The following is a 22,727-nucleotide window of genomic DNA, read 5'->3' on the forward strand; positions in this document are numbered from 1 at the left end:
AAAAGATAGAGAGATAGCTGCTATTGAGTCAACCCTGGCTCACGATGACCTTATGTACAACAGAGCAAAACGTGGCCCAGTCCTGCATCATCCTCACAATCGTCAGCGTACTCAAGTCCATTATTGAGACTGTAGTCCCAATACATCTCATAGAGGGTCTTCTTCACCTTTTCTGGCCCTTTACTTCAGCAAACATGATGTCCTCCTCCTGATAACATGTCCGAAGCAAGTGAGTAACACTTCTGTTGTGATCCATTGGTTTTTTGTTTGTTTTTGTTTTTGAGATTACACTCAGCAAAACATACGCCAATTCAACTGTTTCTACATGTACAATTCAGCGACATTGACTACATTCTTCAAGTTGTGCAACCATTCTTACCCTCCTTTTCTGAGTTGTTCTTCTTCCATTAATATAAACTGCCCCCTAAGGTTCCTATCTAATCCTTCGAGTTGCTGTTGCCACTTTGAGCCCATGTAGGTAGTTCTTCAAAGAGCATTTTAAGAGCATTGACACAGTGGCTGCAACAATGGTCACAAGCATAAGAACAATTGTGAGGGTGGCACAGGACCGGGCAGTGTCCCGTTCTGTTGTGCATAGGGTTGCTATGAGTCAGAATCAACTCAACGGCGCCTAACAGCAACAACATAAGAGAGCATTATGCTCAAAGCAGACATTTTTAACTAGTTAAGGTAAACTATTGTTTGATTTTAAGAAGACTTCAGGGGATATGTTGGTTTAACTTTTAAAGATTATCTCAGGGCAATCGTTTCAGGGGTTCATCTAGTCCCCATGACTAGAGAAAGTCTGGAGTCCATGAGAATTTCTGCATTTTCTGCATTTTCCACCTTTTGATCAGGATCTCCTCAACTTTATGTGGAATGGCAAGAGGCCCCAAATAGATAAAGCAATGTTGAAAGAGAACAAAGTAGGAAGACTCATGCTTCCTGATTTTAAAACATATTATGTAGCTATAGGCATCAAACAACCTGGTAATGGCATAATAATAGACACATAGACCTATGGAATAGAATTGAGAGTCCAGAAATAAACCCACACATCTATGGTCAACTGATTTTTGACAAGGGTGCTAAATCCATTCAACGGGGAAAGAAGAATCCCTTCAATAAATGGTGTTGAGAAAACTGGATTTCCACATGTGGAAAAATCCGTTGCGTTTTCACTGGCTAAATTTTGGAAGTAGATCTCCAGACCTTCCTTCCTAGTATGTTTTAGTCTGGAAACTTTGCTGAAACTGTCCATGGGTGACCCTACTGGTATTTGAAATACTGATGGAATAGCTTCCAGCATCATAGCGACACACAAGCTTCCACAGTGTGACGAACTGACAGATGGGTGGTGAAAATGCAGAAAAGCATTTGACAAACTCCAATATTCTTTCATGATACAAATTTTCAACTAGTAATGGAAGGAAACTACCTCAATCAAATAAAAAAAATAAAAGGCATCTACAAAAAAAAAACACAGAGCTACTTAATAGTAAATTACTGAGTGTTTTTCCCCAAAGACTGGGTATGAGACAAGGACATCCGTTTCTAGTCAACATTGCATTGGGGGTTCTAATTAATGCAATAAAGCATGAAGAGAAATAAAAGCTGTACAGATTGGCAAGGAAGAAATAAAACTCTTTATTCACAGATGGCATTATCATCTGTAGGATATCTAATGAAATCTACACGAAAAAAAAAAAAAGAAAGAAAGAAAAGCTAATAAGGAGTTTAGCAAGGCTGCAGGAGACAAGACCAAAGTGCAAAAATCAATTGTATTTGTATGTACTAGCAATAGACAATTGGAAAATGAAATTTTAAAATATACCATGTACAACAGCATTAGGGATACAAAGGTATTAGGGATAAGTCTAACAAAAGATGTGAAAGACCTGTATCCTGAGAAAACTAAAAAATATTGCTGATATATATATATGTAAAGAGGAGCTGAATAAATAGAAAGATATATATTGTTCTTGGGTCGAAAGAATACTGTTAAGATGTCAGTTCTGCCCAAACTGCCTATAGATTCAATGCAATTCCAATCAAAATCCCTGCTGGTTTGTTTGCTGTTGTTTGTTTGTTTGTTTTTTTAAAAATTGACAGGCTGCTTCTAAAATTCAAGTGGAAATTCAAAGACCCTAAAATAACCAAAACAACTTTGCAAAAGAAAGAGCAAAGTTAAAAGAGAAAAGAACCAAGGACAATCTTGAAAGACTGCCGGTCCATCAAAATAGAGAATGTAATTATTATTATCCATGTGCTTTGATCACTACATCCACTGAAGATAACAAGGTTCCTATAGGCTGGTCTTAATGACTCAAACTCAAAATATGAAGGAAAATGTTACCCAATGTAAAAGGCTTTTGCAGTCTACCTCCTTCCTTGCTTTCTAACCTCATGGGTCATATGTTGCCTTGTTTTTCAACTGTGAGAATTAACATGACCTGTTTCAAGACTTATAATGCTACAAAAATTGATAGAGTACAGTACTTACACAAAGAAAGACAAATAGATCGATGTCTATTGATAGAATAGGGAGCCCAGAAATAGACCCACATATATATATGGACAGCTGAGTTTTTACAAAGTTACAAAGACAATTTAGTGGAGAAAGGATAGTTTTTCAAACAAATGGTACTGGTTCAATTGAATATCCACATGCCAAAAAATTAACTTCAATCTATACATCTCACTGTACAGAAAAATTTACTTAAAATGGATCATGGGCCTAAATGTAAAACCTAAAACTTCAAGCTTCTAGACCATTGGAGAAAACTCCAATGATGGGGTTATGCAAAAATTTCTTAGATACAACACCAAAAGCACGATCTATAAAAGAACAAATTCATAAATTGGACTCATCAGAATTAAAAACTTTGCTATTCTAAATACACGGTTAAGAGCATGAAAGACAAACCACAGACTTGGAGAAAATACCTGCAAATCATATATCTCGTAAAGAATTTATAACCAGAATACATTAAAAACTCTCAAAACACAACACAAACAATACAAACAACCCAACTTAATTTTTTAAGGTAAAAGATTTGAACAAATAGATATGAACGACAGATAAACAGGGAAAGATGCTCAACATAACTACTTACGAGGGAAATGCAAGTTAAAATCACAATGAGACATCGCTATATGCCTATTAGAACAGCTAAAAAATAAAAAGACTCATCAGACCAACTGTTGGCGTGGATGTGGAGAAGCTGGAACTCTCATACACTGCTAGTGGGAATGTAAAATGGTACATATGCCTACCATATAATCCAGATATTCCATTCCTATGTGTTTGCCCAAGCGAAAAGAGAACATATGTCAAAAAAAGACGTTGTACACGAATGTTCATAGCAGTTTTGTTTGTAATGGCAAAAATCTGGAATCAACCCACTTGTTTATAAAAAGATGAATTATAAACAAACTGCAGTATATCCATCCATACAATGGAATACTATTCAGCAATAGAAAGGAATGGATTATTAATACATGCTATAACTTAGACAAATTACAAAATAATTGTGCCAAATGAATGTGGACAGCCAAAAAAGTGTACATACTGTATGATCCTATTTATATAACTTTAAGAAAATGCAAACTAATCCATAGAAACAGAAAACAGATCAGCGGCTGTGTGGGAACAGGGAGAGGAGAGGAAGAGTAGGGTTACAAAGGTATGAGGAAAATTTCGAGGTGATATATGTTTATTATCTTGATTGTAGTGATGGTTTACATTTATATAGATAGATCAATACTTAGGAAATTGTACACCTTAATTATGCAGTCTTATATATCCATTATATTACAATAAGTCTGCTTTCGAAAGTAGGTGTAACAGTTATCTATTGCCAAAATGATGCTGTGTCACACCTGGAAAAACTTAGTGGCATACACCAGTAAGTTTTGATTGCTCACATGCCTAAGACAATCAGCTAGGCAGCTCTGCCAAGTTTAGTTGAACCAGCCATTGACTTATCTAGGCTGCCCTCGGCTGGAATGATAAGAGGACTGCTCTGCTCTGTGTGTCTCTTGGTCCAGCAGGATAGCCTGGGCATATACTCATGTCAATAGCAGAGGCACAATGGAGCAGGCCCAGTGTGAGCCCATTTCATATCTGTTCTTGTATCATGTCTGATAATATTCCATTGGCCAAATATAGTCACATTGCTAACCCAGATTCAAGGGATGTAGAAATAGATTTCACCGTAGTGACTTAGTGATTGCATAGTCACATAAAAAAAGGGGGGTGTGGGCTTGGGGGCATTGTTGCAATCTACCACAGGAGAATTCCACAGGCCAAAACAAAAGAGACCCCTTGACTGGTCCATTTTAATCTCTAGCTCATGTTAGAGAATCTAGTAGAGAATGGGTGGACTGGAACATCTTTGGGAAATTCTCCCAGGCTTTCGAGGTTCTGACTGCAGCACTATACTCTAAGCTCTCTTCAACTGAACGTTCACACTTTTTACTATAGAATCTGGGCCTTTTCTCACAGTGTCTCTGAGCTCTGGCTTCCCTGTATCAGCTGAACTGCTCTCAACAGACAGGCAAACCTCTCTGCCATGCTTGGAATCCGCCAAAACTCCCCTAAGTTACAGGAGCCTGCTACTGCTACATTATCTTCTCAGTAGACTCAGCAACTGGTTCCGGCATCTCCATATTCTTAGAAATGGTGAAAATTTAGCTTCACCTCTACAGCCAGCTGTGGCTACTTCTCGTAAACCATTCCTAACCATTGTCATAAACCTGATGCATCCTCAACTAAAGTGTTCTTGAAGACTCCAAGACCAGTAGGGCATATTTGAGGATAAAGAGCCCTCAGTAACAGTGAGTATGAAATTCTCACTTGACTCCCAAGACATCCAGGGCCAAGATTACTGACTGGCGTGAAAAGCTAGTTAGTGTGTCCCCAAGCAAAACCTTTGTGTAGTGTCCCCACATTGTCACCGAGGGGCCTGCACTGAATTCAAGACAGGTGTCAAAACTCAACCCAGTAATGATGTCGGAACCAGACAAGCAATAGTCAGCGCTAAAGTCAATCATTGAAGTAAATACAGCATGAGTCCTGAAACCACAAGGGGGTTGTCCCTTCAGCAGTCAGCACCGTAGACAGATTTTGGCCCTCTCCTGTGCCCTTTAGAGTCCCTAGCATGTACACAGAGGCCCTTACAAAGAAATGTACAGATGGCTAAGGCTTTGGACCACTTATATTCTGCCTAGGGATGGGACCAGAGACAGGGAAATTGACTGAGGCTTTGGACCACTTATATTTGGCCTAGGGATGGCGCCAGAGACAGGGAAATCAGCTGAGGCTTTGGACCACTTGTATTCTTCCTAGGGATAGGATCTGAGACAGGGAAATCGACTGAGGATTTGGACCACTTATATTTGGCCTAGGGATGGGGCCAGAGACAGGGAAATCAGCTGAGGCTTTGGACCACTTATATTCTGCCTAGGGATGGAACCAGAGACAGAGAAATCGATAAGCAATGCTGATGCATAGAGAAGAGCTCTTTAGCCACAACAAAAGTGTGGGTTAATGGAAGGAAAGGATGAGAGTATACTTTCTTCTCCCCCTGGACAGCATTGATGGGAACAGCCTGCCTCTCCTAATGATTAGCAATCGTCTAGGTTTGCACAGCACTCTGTAATTTGCTGAGAGAATGCTCAGAGCCACCCTTTGACGCGTGTCTTTATTACCCTCATTTTCCAGAAAAGGAAGCAGGTCAGAGAGTTTATGACTTAACAGAGAGACAGGACTCAGGTTTTCTAGTTCAAGCCTCATGTTACTTCTGCGACAACACAGCACATTTATAACTTTCATCCACCCACACTCAGGGACCCAGTCTTCAGAATTCTAAGAAGATGCTCAGAGGTGGCTAAAGCCAAATAGCTTGGGAAGTGGAACAAATAGCTTGGGAAGGTAACTTCAGAAGAAAGCCAGGGCCTGTGAGAGAAGAAAGTGGCTCCCCTGAGCTTGGGTGAAAAGACCTGAGGCCAACCCCGCCCAGACAGGAGGGAACAGAGACCTAGGAGAAGGGATGGGATGATCGAGGGCCCTGTCCATCAGCTCATGCTGGAGGGCAAAGAGCCACCTAACAAGGCATGATCCAGGACATGTCCCCATGGCCTGTGTTCGGAGGTGAGATAGAAGATCTTGGTGGACTGGGCTTTGGGAGGCTTGTGATGCAGGTCTGTGGGGCTGGAGTGAGGGGTAACTGGGAATGTTGAGGTGGGGACAGCAGGGAAGGAATGAAAGGAAGAAAACATAACACCACTAATGACAGCGTAAACAGTGTAGTAAGACTCAGCCTTCCCCACCTACAGCAGGAAGAACAACACACCTAGTGGCCAACGGAGTGCTTGGGTGCAACTCTTCCTTACTGAAACTTTGCTGTCATGAATTCCTGATTCTGTGGATGTGTATAGCATTTGTCCATCTCCTCTATCTCACAGTCAGCTCCTCAGGGAAGGGCCCAGGTTTGTACTGTGAGCTACTGCTGCAGGTGAGGACTGCTGCACACTAAGCCAGAGCCCTGTGGAGGTAGAGCTTCAGTGACATGGGTCAGGCTGCTCCCTGTGCAGCCATCTGGGTCCCCAGGCAGAGGGGGTCCTGCCCAGAGCACTGTGGCCTCTATTTCCACACCGCGTGTTGGGTCTGGGACTGTCAGCCCGTGATTTTTTTATACCCCCACACTCCGTGGAGGCCTGGCACAGAGGAAGCACGTGAATGTGGCTGTGTACTGTCTGAGGGAAGATTGAACTCTGACCAGGGCAAGCTTGGGTTACTGGGTTTAGGTGGTCCTGGCAGGGGAGATGCAGGCTGTGACAGCTTCTGACACTCAGAAGAGAATTTCTTACAGGCAGAGAGCCCTCACCTGGGGCAAAGGGACAGGTCTCCATGCTCCACTCTGACTCTCAGCTTGGGATCATTGAAGCAGCAAAGAGGTAGTTTCTGCCTCATTCTGATTCAGACATTTAGGAAATCCCTTAGCAGCAGGCTTGGGAGAGAGTACTGCCCCGCTGCCAATGGCAAGATGGATCTCATCACTCCACTGACACCCTTCATGTGCTCACTCAGCAAATGTCCTCCCCAGCCTGCACATCTTGCCTGAGTCCTTCCCCAACACCTGCTAGACCTTGGCTCCCTCTATGCTTAACTACCTGTGTGGCTTTGAGCAAGGTGTTTCACCTCCCAGTGGCTTGCTGTTTCCTATAAATAACGTGGAGTTGGCAGCTCCCACCCTTGAGAATGTTTCACAGAGTAAACAAGATGTGCGTGTGGGCTACTGCCGCATGTGGCTGTGGCAGGTCCTCATGGAGAGCCAGAGAGCATCCTAAGCCCAGATGCCCACTTGTGACCATTCGCTACCCAGGAAGAGTCAAAAAGCCAGCCCACCAATGGCAGGGAATGCCTTTCTCCTCCGAGCCCCAGGAAGCTTGCTTCTCCAGTGGCCAGAGCCAATCCGTCCCTCTCATGCCACGTGCCAAACTTCCCACCGGCCATGCAGATAGGTGGATGGGGCCATCCGAGCCCCACCAGAGGCTGGAACCAGAGCTCCACCTCAAGCCAGGACCAATAAAGGACCTAGTGGCTGCTAGTGTGCTGGGGGTGGGCAAGACCAGGAACATCTGGAGCAGGGCCTTGTCCCTTCACCACCACCTCCCAGCTGCCCAAAGTCTCAGCTAAATATTGCCAAAACCTCTTACCCAGTCTGCCTGAGATCAGGGAACTTTCTAAAATGCTACTTTCTAAAATATTCCTCCCCTGCCTCAAAAGATTCCATGGTCCCCCTTGGCCCACCATGTGGAATCTGGTATTTAAGGACCCCACAATCCAACTGCACTACCTGTTGCCCCCCTTTGTGCCCTCTGCTCCAGACTAGACAATTTGCTGTCACAGGAGAGTCCCCTTTCTGGTATGCTATGACTTCTCCATGTGCAATGTCCATTTCCCACCTGACTATCTAGCATGCCTAGATTGAATCTTATTTATAAAGTCTTTCCTGACAGTCCCCAGAGTTGGCCCTTCCTTCCTCTGGCCCCAGAGCCCAGGATGCTGTCTTCCATGTATGTGCTTTCCTCAGTCCACACCCCATCGCTCCTACTGGACCAAAGACACCCAGAGAGGAGCCCCATGCCTGACTTCAGCCCAGCATGGGCCTGGCCCCAAGTCACTTGCATGATGGCCAGCATCGTCCATGCAGAGCATGCAGACCTGGGCAGAAGGCCAGGACCACAGAGAGACAGATGCGGGGGCAGGAGGAAGGACTTCATGGCAGTCAAAGTTGCCTCGCCTTGGCATGACCCGCCCCTGAGAGATGAGCCCCAGAACCAGGAGGATCAAGTAGAAAGCAGGTGACTCAGGGTCAAAGGGCCTTACAGCACCCCAGAAGAATCAGAAAGGGGTCTCTTTAAGGATATCCCAGCTGAGGGTCTGTTCTCCTGACTTCCACCCAGATCTCATCACTCCCCCACCCCTGGTGCTTCTCCTTCAGCCAAGGGCAGCACTCTGTTCCCTGGGTGTGGTTGGTTGAGTAGTTTTGGGAGGGTGCTTCCTCTCTCCTGGGTGCCAAATGTGCCAGCTGATGGCCGTGAGAGCTGCCATGGGCCCAGTTAGGAGCAGGAGGAGCTCACGTCTATTTACCACCTACCATTAGACACAAAGCCATGCACTTCATTTTTGCTATTTCCTAAAACCCAAGCAACAACTCTGTGAGGTATATTGTTATTCCCATTCTGCAGATGAGGACACTGAATCTGATGGGTGAAGTACTTTCCCGGGCTCACACAGGTGATAACAGGCAGACCTGGGATTCCAGCCCACTCTCATGTTTTATTGTTATTTGGATTTGTTTTTTTAACTGTAAATCCAGCGCTGCCTCTAGAGCCTTTCTCACATGTTCCTTTGACTGTTGACCCTTGCTGCACTCTAAAGCAGACCAGGGGAAAAAAAAAAAAAGCATCAGAGTAGCTGTCTAGGTGCCCACCTGGTGCAAACCAAGGAAAGAGGCTGCATTCCCAACACCCTCTACTGCCATCTGCTGCTCATCTGCCATAAAAAACCGGCTGCCTTGAAGTCGTTGCAGACTCATGTGACCCACTGTGTGTCAGTAGAACTGTGCTCTTTAGGGTTCCAATAGCTGATTTGGGGGAAGTAGATTGCCAGGCTTTTCTTCTGGGCCACCTCCGGGTGGACTCGAACCTCCCAAGTCTTGGTTAGCACCTAAGTGCCTTAACTATTTGCACCACCCAGGGACTCCACAAATCTACTCAGGCTACAAACGTGAATGCAGCCCAGGAGAAGTGCAAAGCACAGCTCACACAACCGTGAGCATCATCCCTGAGTTGAATACCCCTTCCCCAGGCTGGGCCGGACCTGTGTACCAAAATTAGAGACTGATTTTATGGAACATTTACTGGCATCAATTAGTGTATTGAATCCTCGTGACCACTTATGTAATGATGATGAGGTAACTGAGACTCAAAGAAATCGAGTGGCTCAGCTGTTAACTGGTCTCTAGGCCCTTTACTTTCTAGTACCTTCCTTGAGTGAACTATACAAAGGCTCTGAGCCTCAGTTCCTCCTCTGTAAAATGGGGAGATTAGGACTCCCGGAGTCAGGAGCTGCTGTGAGGAGTCACGGTGCGTGTGTAACCGCTGCGCATAGGTATTAAGTGCTCCGTGAATTTGGGCTGTTTAATTATGTCAACACTGCATGACCAGCCCATCCCCCAGCATGAACTGGCAAAGCAGGTAGAATCTGGAGAGGTTGGAAGATAGGCTCCGCCCCTAAAGCACAGGGAGCAATTGAACCCTTCATCACTGGGAAAATGCCGTCCCCTTCCTGGATGTAAGCTCTCTGCCCCCTTCTCCCTGGGCTACTTCTACAATCCTCCCTGAAGTGACAGGTCGGGAACAGGGCCTACTTCTCAGAAGGCAGCAGTTCAGCAGTGGGTAAAGGGCCCTGCCAGCATGGGTGGGCTGCTCACTGAGAGCAGAGAGGACCCTGGACACTCAGGGTGGAGAGGGAGCGCATGCAATGTCTCTGCCAGGAAAAAGAAGGGAAGCCATGAGTGGCAAGGACAGAGGGCCACCCACAGACACCTAGCCAAAGATGGCACTGGCCAGGTATCATGCATGGGGATGTAATTACTTAGGGACATAAAGAGGCCTGGTTAGGGGTCAGTGCCAACCTGGAGGAAGGTCCAGGGGTGTTTCTTGGACTCTGTCCTCAGCCTGTCTCTGGAATGTCTGTGTCAGGGACTGGACAGGGTCGTAACAGCAGCTGGTTGAGAGAAGCCCTGTGAAACGAGTATCAGGAGCAAGCAAGTCTGCAAAGCCTGGATCCAAGACAAAATTCGCCCAGGACAAAGGGAAGGTGGGATGTTTGGGCGAGAACACCAACTGCCCAGAAATGGAAGAGGCTGAGTGGCATTTCAGAGAAAAGTGGGATTCAGGGCCTTGTAGAAGGCCTTACAGAAGTGGCATGCAGCACCTTGTCCAAAGCAATGAGCCAAGAGTGTTGATGCAGCTGCCAAATCAGCAAGTGAAAACAAAGATATGGCAAAGCAAGAATAGGGTTCTGGACAGGGGGTGGTGGGGGGGGGCAAACCCTCAAGCCCAGACACTCAGCACACATTGGCAATGGCTGCCATGTTGGTGAGGGCCCTTGAAGTCACAACAGGTGAGAAACATGGGTAGGATGACAGTGCGGAGCAGAGGAGTGGGGGCCTGGCCACTGTGGGTGATATCTGGTGGCACTAAGGGGCAGCCGCAGGACCAGCATGTGCTGAGAAAGACAGGCATTGTGCTCTGGGTTTTAAGACCTCCAGGATTCTCCCTGTGGTTTCCAGAGACCAATCTAAGAAGATCCCTGTTCTGCTTCTTCCCAGCCACAGCTCCCAGTGCTATGCGAAAAGACTGCTCTGACTCTTGGTCCCCAGGAGAAGGCTCACTCCACACCTGAGGAGCCCTCAACAGAACTTCCCACCCCAGTGTGAATTTGCACACTTGGTAGGCGGTGCTATGGCGAGGAACAACTGGGAACACTCCTCTTTTCCTCTTCCCCATTAGTGCTGATCGGCGTGGGCACCGAGACCTTCCTCCGGGGTCAGTTCACAAGCCTGGCTTTCTATCTGCTGTGAGTATGACCCCAGTGTGCCCTCCCCACCTGTCTGCTCCTACTCACCCTGCATCTGTATGCTCAGAACAGACCAGAGGAGCCTCCTTTCCCCATACTAATCCTATGCTATCACAGAGATGGAAAGAGTTGAGGGGCCTTCTAGGATGGTCCCTGGTCAGACCAGGGCTTTAGTTAAACCATCTCTAAATCAGCCAGTTATCCTTCCATCCACCACCCACACACCCACCCACCCACCCATCCATCCATCCATCCATCCATCCATCCATCCATCCATCCATCCTTTTTTCCATCCATTTATTCACCTACTCATCCATCTGTTTACCCATATATCTGTTCTTTTATCCATCAGTCCACCCACCCATCCATCAATTCATCCCTATATCTATCCTTCCATCTGCCTATTCATCCATTTATCCATCCATCCACCCACCCATTCATATATCAATTTATCCATCCATTCCTTCTATCCATATGTATATTCTTTTATCTATATATCAACCCATCCATTCAACCATTTCATCCAACTCTATTCCTCTATCCATCTATCCATTCCTTCGATCATTTCTTCATTGAGTAAACATTAACTGAGCTCTTGTTTAGAGGAAAGAAATCAGGTCCAAGGAATACATATTTGCTTTCCTCTACATGCCAAGTACAGTTAAGCGTTTGTTTATAGTATGTGATTTAAGCCTCACAGCTACCATATGAGAAACATGTATTGCTGAGCTTTACAAATCAGAACATTCAGAAAACCCCTCAGCCCACATCACAGAGCACATCACCAGCAAAGTCCAGTTTGGAACCAGGTCCCTCATATCCCCAGCTGTGCCTTTTCTTCTCCACCCAGAACGTTCCCTGGCAGGAAGGAGGTAACTGTGCTAGGGTGCCCCACAGGAGTGAGGACAGCCTGGGGTCCCTGCAGGCTCTGACCTGGCCTCTCAGCTGCCCTCTACTGAGGGCCCTGGGGCTAACAGGAGTTTCTTCCTGGCAATGCAGGAAGGCTGCTCTCTCCAGCTCCACTGAGCTGGGAAGCTGTGGGTAATAACCGGCTGGGCAGACCACAGAAGCACTAGTCTGTGGCGGCTATTCCTGAGAATCCTCACCTCCTGCAGTGCCATCAGGCTGTGTCCTCCGATCCTGTCTTTCCCTCACCCTCTGCATCCTCTTTCTTCATAATCTGCCCGGTCTGGATACCCAAGAGCCCTCAAGTCTGCGGCCCTCCTTCCAACCCTCCTTAGAGTGGGCTCTTTGATTTGGCTTGCCTGCATCACACCTACAATTTCCCAACCAGATTCCTCCTTTCTAGCCCATTTTCCACACTGCCACAGAATTGTTGTGGTTGTGGTTGTTGTTGTTGTTAGTTGCCATCAAGTTGGCTCTGACTCATGGTGACCGTATGTATGACAGGACAAAACATCCCCTGGTCTGTGCCATCTTCATTATCCTCAGTATGTTTAAGTCCATTGTTAAAAGCATTGTGTCAGTCCATCTCATTGTGGGTTCCCCTGGTTTTCCTTGCCCTCTAGTTTACCAACCATGATGTCCTTTTTCTAGCAATTGATCTTTTCTGATGATGTGACAGTATTCGTTGTGATCCACAGGGTTTTCATTGGCTAATTTTCAGAAGTAAATCATCAGGCCTTTCTTCCCAGTCTGTGACCCTGCTGATACTTGAAATACTGGTGGCATAGTTTCCAGCATCATAGGAACGTGCAAGCCTCCACAGTACAACAAACGAGCAGACAGGTCAGGAGGCCACAGAAGTAACTTCCTAGAAACTCAGAGCTCTCACAATCTTCAAGGGCTCCCATTGCCTCTGGTCCACACTCTGTCAGCACCTGGCCTCCACCATTCATATTTACACCTTGGAGCCCCCAACATTTTCTCAAACTCACCCACGTCACCTTGCCTGTGAGGCTTTGCTCACACTGCTGATTCTGCCCTGAGTGCCTGTCCACCCATTTCAACAGCCCTGGTGGTGCAGTGGTTAAGCCTCGGATGCTAAACAAAAGATCAGCAGTTTGAACCCATCAGCCACTCTGTGGGAGAAAGATGTGTAAGTCTGTTTCTGAAAAGATTACAGCCTTGGAAGCCATGCGCAGCACTTCTACTCTGTCCTATAGAGTCTCAGAATCAACTTGACGGCAATGGGTTTGGAAGGCCTGGCATCCACTTATCACATTCCACCCTGTGAAGCCTGCACCAAGCCCTGGAGCCCCTACTTGCTGGAAGACATTACTCCACACCCTGATCCCCCCCTCCGCCCCAACCCCGTGTCTCATTGGTTCTGCCCCTACACACTGTCCCACTGTCTCCCTTGTGTCTAGAAGCAGGCTTCAGCTTCCTCCTCTTCACATGATTGTGAAGTCACCCCAACATCACCTTGAATAAGAGATGGGGAGTTATTATCCCAGTGTGACAGGTAGGTCCTCTGAGGGGTCCTTTCTTCCTGTCTATTCTGTCCCTGTGCCAATCTGGTCAATCTATGGTCCAGTCCCACAAGACATTATTTCTAGCCTTGTGCCTTGTGTCCCCTGCCCCTCATCATGAACTAGTTCAACACTCTGTTCTCTAAGCCTTGCAGGGCCAACATCCTTTGTCCACTCCACCCATCACTCCTGCCACCTGACTACCCCACTTACTCCTCAAGGCGGTGTCTAGACACCAGCCTCTCTCATTTCAATCCTCTAACACCACCCTCCCCGCCACACCGTCTTCTCTGGTACTCCAGCCACTGTGGCCCCTCCCACTGGCAGCACAAGTCAATGGTAGCAAATCGCCCTAAACAAAACTGTCCCCCACTTCTCTGCATCCCCAGCGCCAAGCAGGTCCATGGCCGAGAGCAGCACTGCCAGGAACTAAACTGTGATTGCCTTTTCCCATTTTCTTCTTTGCTTATCCTTTCCACACTTGCTTCCTCTCTGTCTTCCTCCTTCTTCCAGTAAGGCCTCCACTGCCTTCTTCACTCTCATGTGCAAGTGGTGGGATGGATGACTCAGAGCCAGGCCAATACCAGCATGGTGCTCCAGGGCAGGGGCCTCTCAGCAGATGGTCCTACCGGGGCAAGGCCCTCTGCTTGAATTTGCTGTCCCACAGAAGCACCTGGACTCCCATGGCCCCAAAAGGCACAGCCTCTGTAGCACCAGACTGAAGTTTGAATGAGCCTCTTGATTCTACTAGCCTCTATTCCTGCCTCTGTCCCAGGGCCTAGAAAAAGGCAATGCCAATTTATTTGCAAAGCACACAGATTAGTGCAGTTGTTGGACACACAGATCTGGAGCCCGAGTGCTAGATTCAAATGCTGCCCCTTCTCCTGGACAGTTGTGTGACCATGGGCAAGGGACTTGATCTCTCTGTGCCTCAGTTTCCTCATCTGTAAAATGGGGGTAATTATACTACTTCTCATAAAATTGTTATAAAGATTAAATAAGTTGATATTTGCAAAACTCTTAAAACCATGTTTGGCACACATTGTTGTTGTTGTTAGGTGTCATGGAGTTGGTTCCAATTCATCGTGACTCTACATATAACAGAATGAAACACTGCCCAGTTCTGCACCATCCTTATAATCATTGCTATGTTTGAGCCCCTTATTGCAGCCACTATGTCAATCCGTCTCATTGAGGGTCTTCCTCTTTTTTGCTGACATTTACTTTAGCCACCATGAAGTCCTTCTCCAGGGACTGGTCCCTCCCGATAACATGTCCAAAGTATGTGAGACAAAATCTCACCATCCTCACTTCTGAGGAACATTCTGGCTGTACTTCTTCCAAGGCAGATTTGTTCATTCTTCTGGCAGTCCATGTATATTTAATATTCTTCACCAATACCATAATTTAAATGCAACAATTCTTCTTTGGTCTTCCTTATTCATTGTTCAGTTTTCATACACATATAAGATAATTGAAAATACCATGGGTTGGGTCAGGCACAACTTAGTCTTTAAAGTGACATCTTTGCTTTTTAACACTTTAAACGGGTCTTTTGCAGCAGATTTGCACAATGCAGTACGTCGTTTAATTTCTTGATTGCTGTTTCCTTGGGTGTTGATTGTGGATCCAAGTAAAATGAAATTCTTGATAACTTCAATATTTTCTCCATTTATCATGATTTTGCTTACTGATCTGGTTGTAAGGATTTTTGTTTGTTTGTTTTTTTATGTTAAGGTTTAATCCATATGGAAGGCTGTGGTCTTTGATCTTCATCAGTAAGTGCTTCAAGCCCTCTTCACTTTCAGTAAGCAAGGCTGTGTCGTCTGCATATCACAGGTTGCTAACGAAGCTTCCTCCAGTCCTGATGCCATGTTTGGCTTTTTGGATTATTTGCTCAGCATACAGATTGAATACGTATGGTGAAATGATACAACTCTGACACACATCTTTCCTGATTTTAAACCATGCAGTATCCCCTTGTTTTTTGGAATGACTGCCTCTTGGTCTATGTACAGGTTCCTCATGAGCACAATTAAGAGTTTTGGAATTTCCATTCTTTGCAATGTTATCCATAATTTGTTGCGATCCACACAGTCAAATGCCTTTACATAGTGAGTAAAACACAGGTAAATATCTTTCGGGTATTCTCTGCATTCAGCCAAGATCCTCCTGATGTCAGCAATGATATCCCTCGTACCACCTCCTCTTCTGAATCCAGTTTGAATTTCTGGTAGTTCCCTGTGGGTGTACTGCTGCAACCATTTTTGAATTACCTTCAGCACACAGTAATCATTATATAAAGGTTGTTGTTTGCCATCAAGTCAATTCCAACTGATAGCGACCCTATAGGTCAGAGTAGAACTGCCCTATAGGGTTTCCTAGGTTGTAATTTTTAAAGGGACAGATTGCCAGGTCTTTACTCCCTCAGAGCTGCCGGTGGGCTTGAACCACTGATCTATCTTTTGGTTAGCAGCCTAACACTGTACCATTGCACCACCAGAGGTCTTTATATGAAGTTTAGTTATTATCATTTTAAAAGCTAAGGGTTAAGACTTAACAAGCATTGGTGATTCAGTGGTAGAATCCTCGCCTTCCATGTGGGAGACTGGGGTTCGATTCCTGGCCAACTCATGCACAGCCACCACCCGTCCATCAGTGGAGGCTTGGTGTTGCTGAGCAGGTTCCGGTGGAGCTTCCAGACTAGGAAGAAAGGCCTGGCGATCTAATTTCAAAATCTGTCATTAGAAACCCTGTGGATCACAATGGTCTAGTTCACAACCCACCATGGGGATGGTGCAGGACCAGGCAGTGTTTCAGCTCATTGTGCATAGAGTTGTCATGAGTTGGGGCAGCTCGACGGCAGCTAACAAGAAGAGTTAGGCAGACACTGAGAGGCATACAGAGAGTGGGAGAAAGTAGAAACCTGAGTCCAAAATGGTCACAGAGAGAGCGAGAGATGCCCTTGGCCCTGGGGAAATCCTGCTCTTGCCCAGGTAGCTTGCCCCAGCCTGAGTGTTTCTGGGCGGCGTTGACCCTCACGCATCTATTCATTCCAATGCACATGCACAGAGCTGGGCCTGGCTGCACGGGGGCTCTAGAGAGGGGCTCTGGTCACACTGGACAACACGAGGAATAGGAGGGCGCCAGGCAGACAAGAGCAAGAAGAGGGAGACCTTCAACGGAAGGGGCTAGCCCGTGCAAAGGCCCAGTCAGTGGAACCTGACAGCTTCCTGTGTAGTCAGAGGAGTACAGGAGTTCTTGAAGTTCCGTAAAAGACTTTCTAAGAAATTCCAGTTCTAGAGGCCAGTGTAGGTTCCATTCCCAAAGATGCTGGTAAAAAAATCTGGGGTTTTTGCATTTCTCTGGAAGATTCTGGAGTGTCCCTTTACCACACTTTGAGTACGAGGAGCCTTGAAGCATCTGGATTAGGAGGAACGTGGTCCGATACCGGAGTCAGAAGGAGCCCTGAGTGGCTCAGTGGTGATATAGTGAAGGCTCAGGAGATGGAGCCAGGGTGCCAGGGGGCCCGGAGTAGGCTCCTGACCACATGTGATGCCAGTGAGGCCCGAGAAAACGGGAATGACTCTAAAGGCATTTAAGGAATAAAATCAATAGATTCTGGTAGCTAATCCTGAAAGAGAGAGAAGAAAACAGCTTGGAAATGAATGCAGCTTTAAGGTTTGCACAAGGAGGCAGCAGGGTCAATCTTGGCGCCCAGCAGACAGAGGGATGTGTCCTGCCAGTGTCCTCACAGGGTCCTGAGGTGACGGTGGTCTCCTGTGCTCAACAGGAGCTTCCTCCTCACCTGTCTCTGAGCTTGTCCCCCTCCCCCTCCACCACCAAGCACAGCCCAGGCCTGGCCCTGGTGCCCAGACAGCACCTGGCAGTTGTTGGCTGGTGGCTGGAGTGGGAACCTCATGCTAAGAAATATAGATCGTCCAGTCAGCTGCAGATGCCCAGGAGGCCAAGAAGGCTGTGAGCAGACAGCTGTGGGAGAGTGAAGAGGGGATCCAAGGGCTGGCCGAGCCCTCCTCACCTGTCTGCATCCTCAGGTTTACAGGAGCTGCTGTCTCTGTGTGTGAAGGTGCCTACTTCGTGGCTCAGCTGCTGACCACCTGCTTCCAGTAAGTACCAGGAGAGCTGCTTCTCCCCCACCACCCACCCCCCCAGCTCCATGCACCCCCAGTGAGACCACAGCCCCTGGGACCTCCTGTTCTGACACCAGCGGCCCCTCCCTGAGGGACCGTAAGCCACCGGCCCAGAGGTTTGTTGTTAGGGTAAGCCAGCTCACTCGTCTTCTGTCCTTACTCCCGACCAGGGAGTGAACCCACATCTTCGTTCAGTGCCTGCCTCAGTTCACAGTTCCTGGGGTAAGCCAAGCCCCACCAAAACGCTAGCCTATCACTGAGCTCAGGTCCAAGCCATCTACAAATAGGGGGAGGAGCAAGCCCACAGAGGGCCTGGCTGGGGTGAGCAGAGCTGGGTGTCTGCGCACTCTGCCACCCGCCAGTGCCACAGAGGGTCAGGGGCTGCAATCCCACACCCTGTTTAAGTGCAAAAGTGCCCCACCTTGCAGGTCATCGTAAGAGTCCAAAGGCCATGGAGTCCCTGAGCCTGCTCCGTGACCAAGCTCAATAAATCAACTCTGTCATCAGTGTGGAAACCCTGGTGGCGTAGTGGTTAAGTGCTACAGCTGCTAACCAAAAGATCGGCAGTTCGAATCTGCCAGGCTCTCCTTGGAAACTCTATGGGGCAGTTCTACTCTGCCCTATAGGGTCACTATGAGTCGGAATCGACTCGACAGCACTGGGTTTGGGTCTTTTTTGGTTTTTCTGTCATCAGTGTTGCCAAGGGCTCTTGGAACCTACACAGTAGGTCACTAGGTGGTCAGTGAGAGAGCCAGACCTCGAGCTCAGCTTTGCCAGCACTTTGCAGGGCCACTGACTTCCTCCAGGGTCATCAGAGACAGGTGGCCTCTGAACAGGAAGGGCTGATCTCCCTCTCTGACCCTCTGACCTGCTCTGAAACTGGCTCCAGGACCCGCACCAGCCCTACTGCTAGTTTCCTGGCCTAGAGCAGGGGATGAGGAGCCATCAGACGCTCTCCACCCTGGCCAAATGGCAGGAACACTGCAAGAGCCCCATTTCTGCTGCCTGCTTGCTCTGCCAAGGAGTCCCTGTAACTTCCCAGGGGTGTGGGGAGGGAAGAGTCCTGCATCTAAAGCAAGCCTTCTATCTGCTAGGGTCTCCCTGCACTCTGACCTGGAATCTGACCAACAAGGAGTGACCACTAGCAGTCGCCAAGGTGCCCCGAGCCAGGGCTGCCTGCGGCTCGGGTGTGAGATGAGGGCAGCTGGCCCCCGATGCTCTGGGCTCCACGTTAACCTGCTCACCTCCACCATTCCCTGCAAAGTCCGCCTGGGCAGGACGCACCTGGCCAGGGCCTAGGCAACCCCGTTAGGCCAGTTCAGAGGTGAAGAAGATGAGACAGGTGTTTTCCTCCTTTGGAACCTGGAGGCCCACCCCTGGGGAAACCCACTTCCCATTAGGCCTCTGACTTAGAAAGATGTGGTCCCAAGGCATGAGGCAAGGCTGGGTCTCAGCCCCCTGCTCACTCACCTGATGAGGCCCCTTGTGCAGTGCTCTTCCACACACCTTGGCGGCAGTGGGCCCTGTCTTCCATACCTTCTCACTCCTCTTGGGGCTCCATGGTGAGCCCTTAACCCATTCTCCTTCTGACTGCCTTGGGCAGGGTATGAGAGCATTCACCTTCCTTCCCCCTAGACCAGAAGGGCAGGCCTAGGCGGGCTTTCAGAAAAATTGTGGCTGCTCCAGAGAGGCTTAGGCAAGACCCCTAGCTGTGGCACCCATAGTGAGGATCTCTGAAGCTCCCAGAACTCCAGCCCCTGGGGCCACCACAGAGGAAATCACCACAGCACAGCCTGGCCCCAGCCTCTCACAGCCTCCATGGGGAGTGGAGCCAAACCTGGGACAGAAGCAGTCTCTGGTATGGAAGGGGATTTCCAGGAATGCCCACCTCAGGCTAATCCTAGGACTCCCTCCCCCAGGTGCCAGCCAGGCTCCCTGGCCTACAGGGCAAAGGAGAAGGCCCGCTGGCTGGGCTGCTTCCAGAAGTTCCTGGCCTACCTGCTGCTGTCTGTGGCCTGCTTCCTCCACCCAGTCCTGGTCTGGCATGTGACCATCCCAGGTATGGGCACTGGGAAGTTGCGAAGCCAGGCCTCGGAGCGGGAAGGGCTGGTCTCCCTCTCTGGTCTTCTTCGGGGAAGTACATCTGCTCTGAAGCTGGCTTCATGACCCACATCAGCCCCACTGCTAGTTCCCTGGCCTAGAGCACAGGGGTGAGAAGCCATCAGATGCCCTCCATCCTGGCTGAATGGCAGGGACATGGCAAGAAGCCACATCCTTTGTGGAGGTGGCACAAGGCTGCACCCACACAGGGGTACTCTTCATTCCTTGCATTGCATCTATGGTCAGAGGTTGCAGAAGGCTTGAGATGGGTTCATTCTCTATCCAAACCTTCTAGTCTCCCCAGTGCCTACCAATTTAGACCCAAACTCCTCAGGTCGGCTTTCCAGGCACGCCATGATTGATCCCAAAAGACCTCACCCTCTAAGCCCTACACCCCAGCAGGCACCGAGTCCTCCAGAACCTAGGACTCAGTGTTCCCACTGCTGTGTTTTTGTCCATGACCTTTTCTTCTATCACCCTCTTCTTCCATCCTCTCTCTCTGTAAAAATGTACCCTTCCTTTATGGCCCATCTAAAGTGCCATAAGGCCAACTGTCCAGGGAGACTGACCTGAAAGGCAAAGCTGCCCTCAACCTTTCTGAGATCTTTTTAGATGCACCAACCTTCCAGGCAGGCACTTGAGAAGGCTTCAGCTCTGACCGAGGCCAGAACAAACCACAAACTCCACTCCTTGGGGAGAAGCAGATACACAGGAGGCTGTGGCCCTGGCAGACAGCACAACCCCTTCCACCCATTCCTTTTGAGATGGGACAAGTCTCACACAGGAGATGAAAAGCAGCATGGTCCTGGGCTGGGCCTGCAGGGAGGGCAAATGCCATGCTAGCTGCACCCACAGGACTGGGGGAGGCTGAAGTAAAGGGATGACCCAGTTCTGGGAATGAAAGGAAGCCCAGTCCAGCAATAGGCCCAGCAACCAAAACAGGGTCCAGACTCATGGCCAGCAACACAAGTCCAGCCCAAAAAGCTGTCCTGAGAGGGGAGCAGTGGAGAATGGTAGTGGGAAGCCAGGCAGCAGCATCAGATGAACGGTCAACGAGTAGAGGCCTCAGGCAGAGGGACACAGGGAGAGAGGCCTCAGGACCCAGGCAGAGCCTTTCCTCAGGTTTCCAATCCAGAGCCCAGGCTTCCTGGCAAGTGGTCACTGTGCTAGTCACATGCACTGGCTTGGAGGCAGGCCTTGTCCCTGAGGCTGAAGTGTGTGTGTGTTTGTGTGTGTGTGTGTCTGTATGTCAAGTGAGCCAGGTGTGAGAGCTGGGCTGGGGGCCTGGCCACCGCCACACAGCATTGTGCTGCAGCAGCCCTTCGGAATGTGGCTTGGAAGGCCTTTGTGTTCCCCACACCATGTCCAGTGCCCCTGATCTCCAGCTCTTTTCCAGGCTCCATGCTCATCATCACTGGCCTGGCCTACTTCCTGCTAAGCAAGCGGAAGAAGAGCAGAGCAGCCCCCCGGGGACCAGCCTCCCTAGAGCACTACACCGACCCCTCCAGCAGCGCTGTGAGCACCACCGGCTCCGGGGACACTGAGCAAACCTACACCTTCCACGGGGCCCTCAAGGAGGGGCCAGGCTCCCTCTTCGTCCACATGAAGAGCATCTTGAAGGGCGCCACACAACCCGGTGACTGCAAGCCCCCAGACACCCTGATGGAGCTGAGCCTGGAGCCCACAGACACACTGCCCAAGAAGAAGCAGGTGCACTTTGAAGAGAAAGTGGTCAGGATCATCCCATCACTCACTGAGGGCCTGGACGATGGGGACAGCGAGCCAGAGGAGACCACCTCGGACACCGCCCCCATCATCCCCCCACCCCAGGCCCCACTCTTCATGTCCTCACTCACGGCCACGGGCCTCTTCTGAGCCACTTGCTCCCCCTGGGGCACTGAGGCCGGGGAGTTTCCACAGAGCAATGGCCCTGCCTACAGTTTCCCAATATGTGAGGCCTTACAGACAGCTTGGAGTCTTCAGAGGTCAGCTCTGGAAGGGGTGGCCAAACAACCCTACCGTGGCTGGGGCCATCAGAGATGTGACATGTCAGCCTTCTGCAGAGGCCCAGGGAGCCACAAGTGAGAGTCCTTCCTCCTGGCCAAAAAGTATGGGAATCCTTGCACCTCCCAGAAGGAGACCATGACTCTCACTTCACACAAGGCTGCAGGGGCCGCCTCCTTAGCCCCAGAAGGGACAGATCAGTCAAACCCCTCAGATGCCACTGGGCTTCCCTTGCTCCCAATGCAGGACCCTCCACTCACCAAGACCCTATCATCCATCCTATCTCTGACACAGCGTTCCACCTCTGAAGATCCAGAGATACACTGACAGCTTAAGCACCTCAAAGGCAGCTGTTAATTGTGGCCACAGGTCCCAGCTGAGGTTGCTCAGGGTAGGGAGGGGAGGCTCAGGGTGGGGAAGGGCAGGAGCCAGCCAGGCAGTAGGCGGCAGGAAGCATTCCAGAGCCATTCGGGGAACAATGCGCATCTGTACTCAGCGAGGGACACCAGGCCTGCGAGCCACGTTCATGCTAGAAGTGGCACTGAGGCTCCCTGCATCCTCATCTCAGGGGCGTTTTCAAGATTCCAAGTAGATGACATAAACAAGATGAGGCTAAAAAGCCTACGGCTATCTTCAGCACCCAGGCCCTGCTGTACACCCGGCCCTGGAAACACAAGGAGGGTGACCTCGAGATCCCCACAGCTCGGAGAAGGGGCTCCACCACCCTTAGGGGCCTGGCAATGGGCAACAGATGTGGTTTTTTTCAGAATGGGAGGGAGGGAGGAAGAAAACAGGCTGGCAGGCACGCTCTGCCTTGAGACTACAGAGAAGTGACAGTCAACCCTTCTCAGAAAGCCCAGTGCCGCCGAGTCAATTCCAACTCAT

General features: G+C 49.0%; 1 protein-coding gene across 1 annotated transcript in view; it reads left to right on the top strand.

Annotated features, from left to right (window-relative positions):
* TMEM72 (transmembrane protein 72) overlaps positions 1-21,713 on the top strand; it is a 33,288-nt gene extending 11,575 nt beyond the window's left edge. The window contains exons 2-5 of the mRNA XM_064269106.1: positions 11,089-11,155; positions 17,643-17,714; positions 19,658-19,797; positions 21,235-21,713. Coding sequence (XP_064125176.1) covers positions 11,089-11,155; positions 17,643-17,714; positions 19,658-19,797; positions 21,235-21,713 — 758 coding nt within the window. The remainder of the gene's footprint in view (positions 1-11,088; positions 11,156-17,642; positions 17,715-19,657; positions 19,798-21,234) is intronic.
* The last annotated feature ends 1,014 nt before the right edge of the window (positions 21,714-22,727 follow it).

This window comes from Loxodonta africana, chromosome 16 (genome assembly GCF_030014295.1).
Source record: "Loxodonta africana isolate mLoxAfr1 chromosome 16, mLoxAfr1.hap2, whole genome shotgun sequence".
NCBI lineage: Eukaryota > Metazoa > Chordata > Mammalia > Proboscidea > Elephantidae > Loxodonta > Loxodonta africana.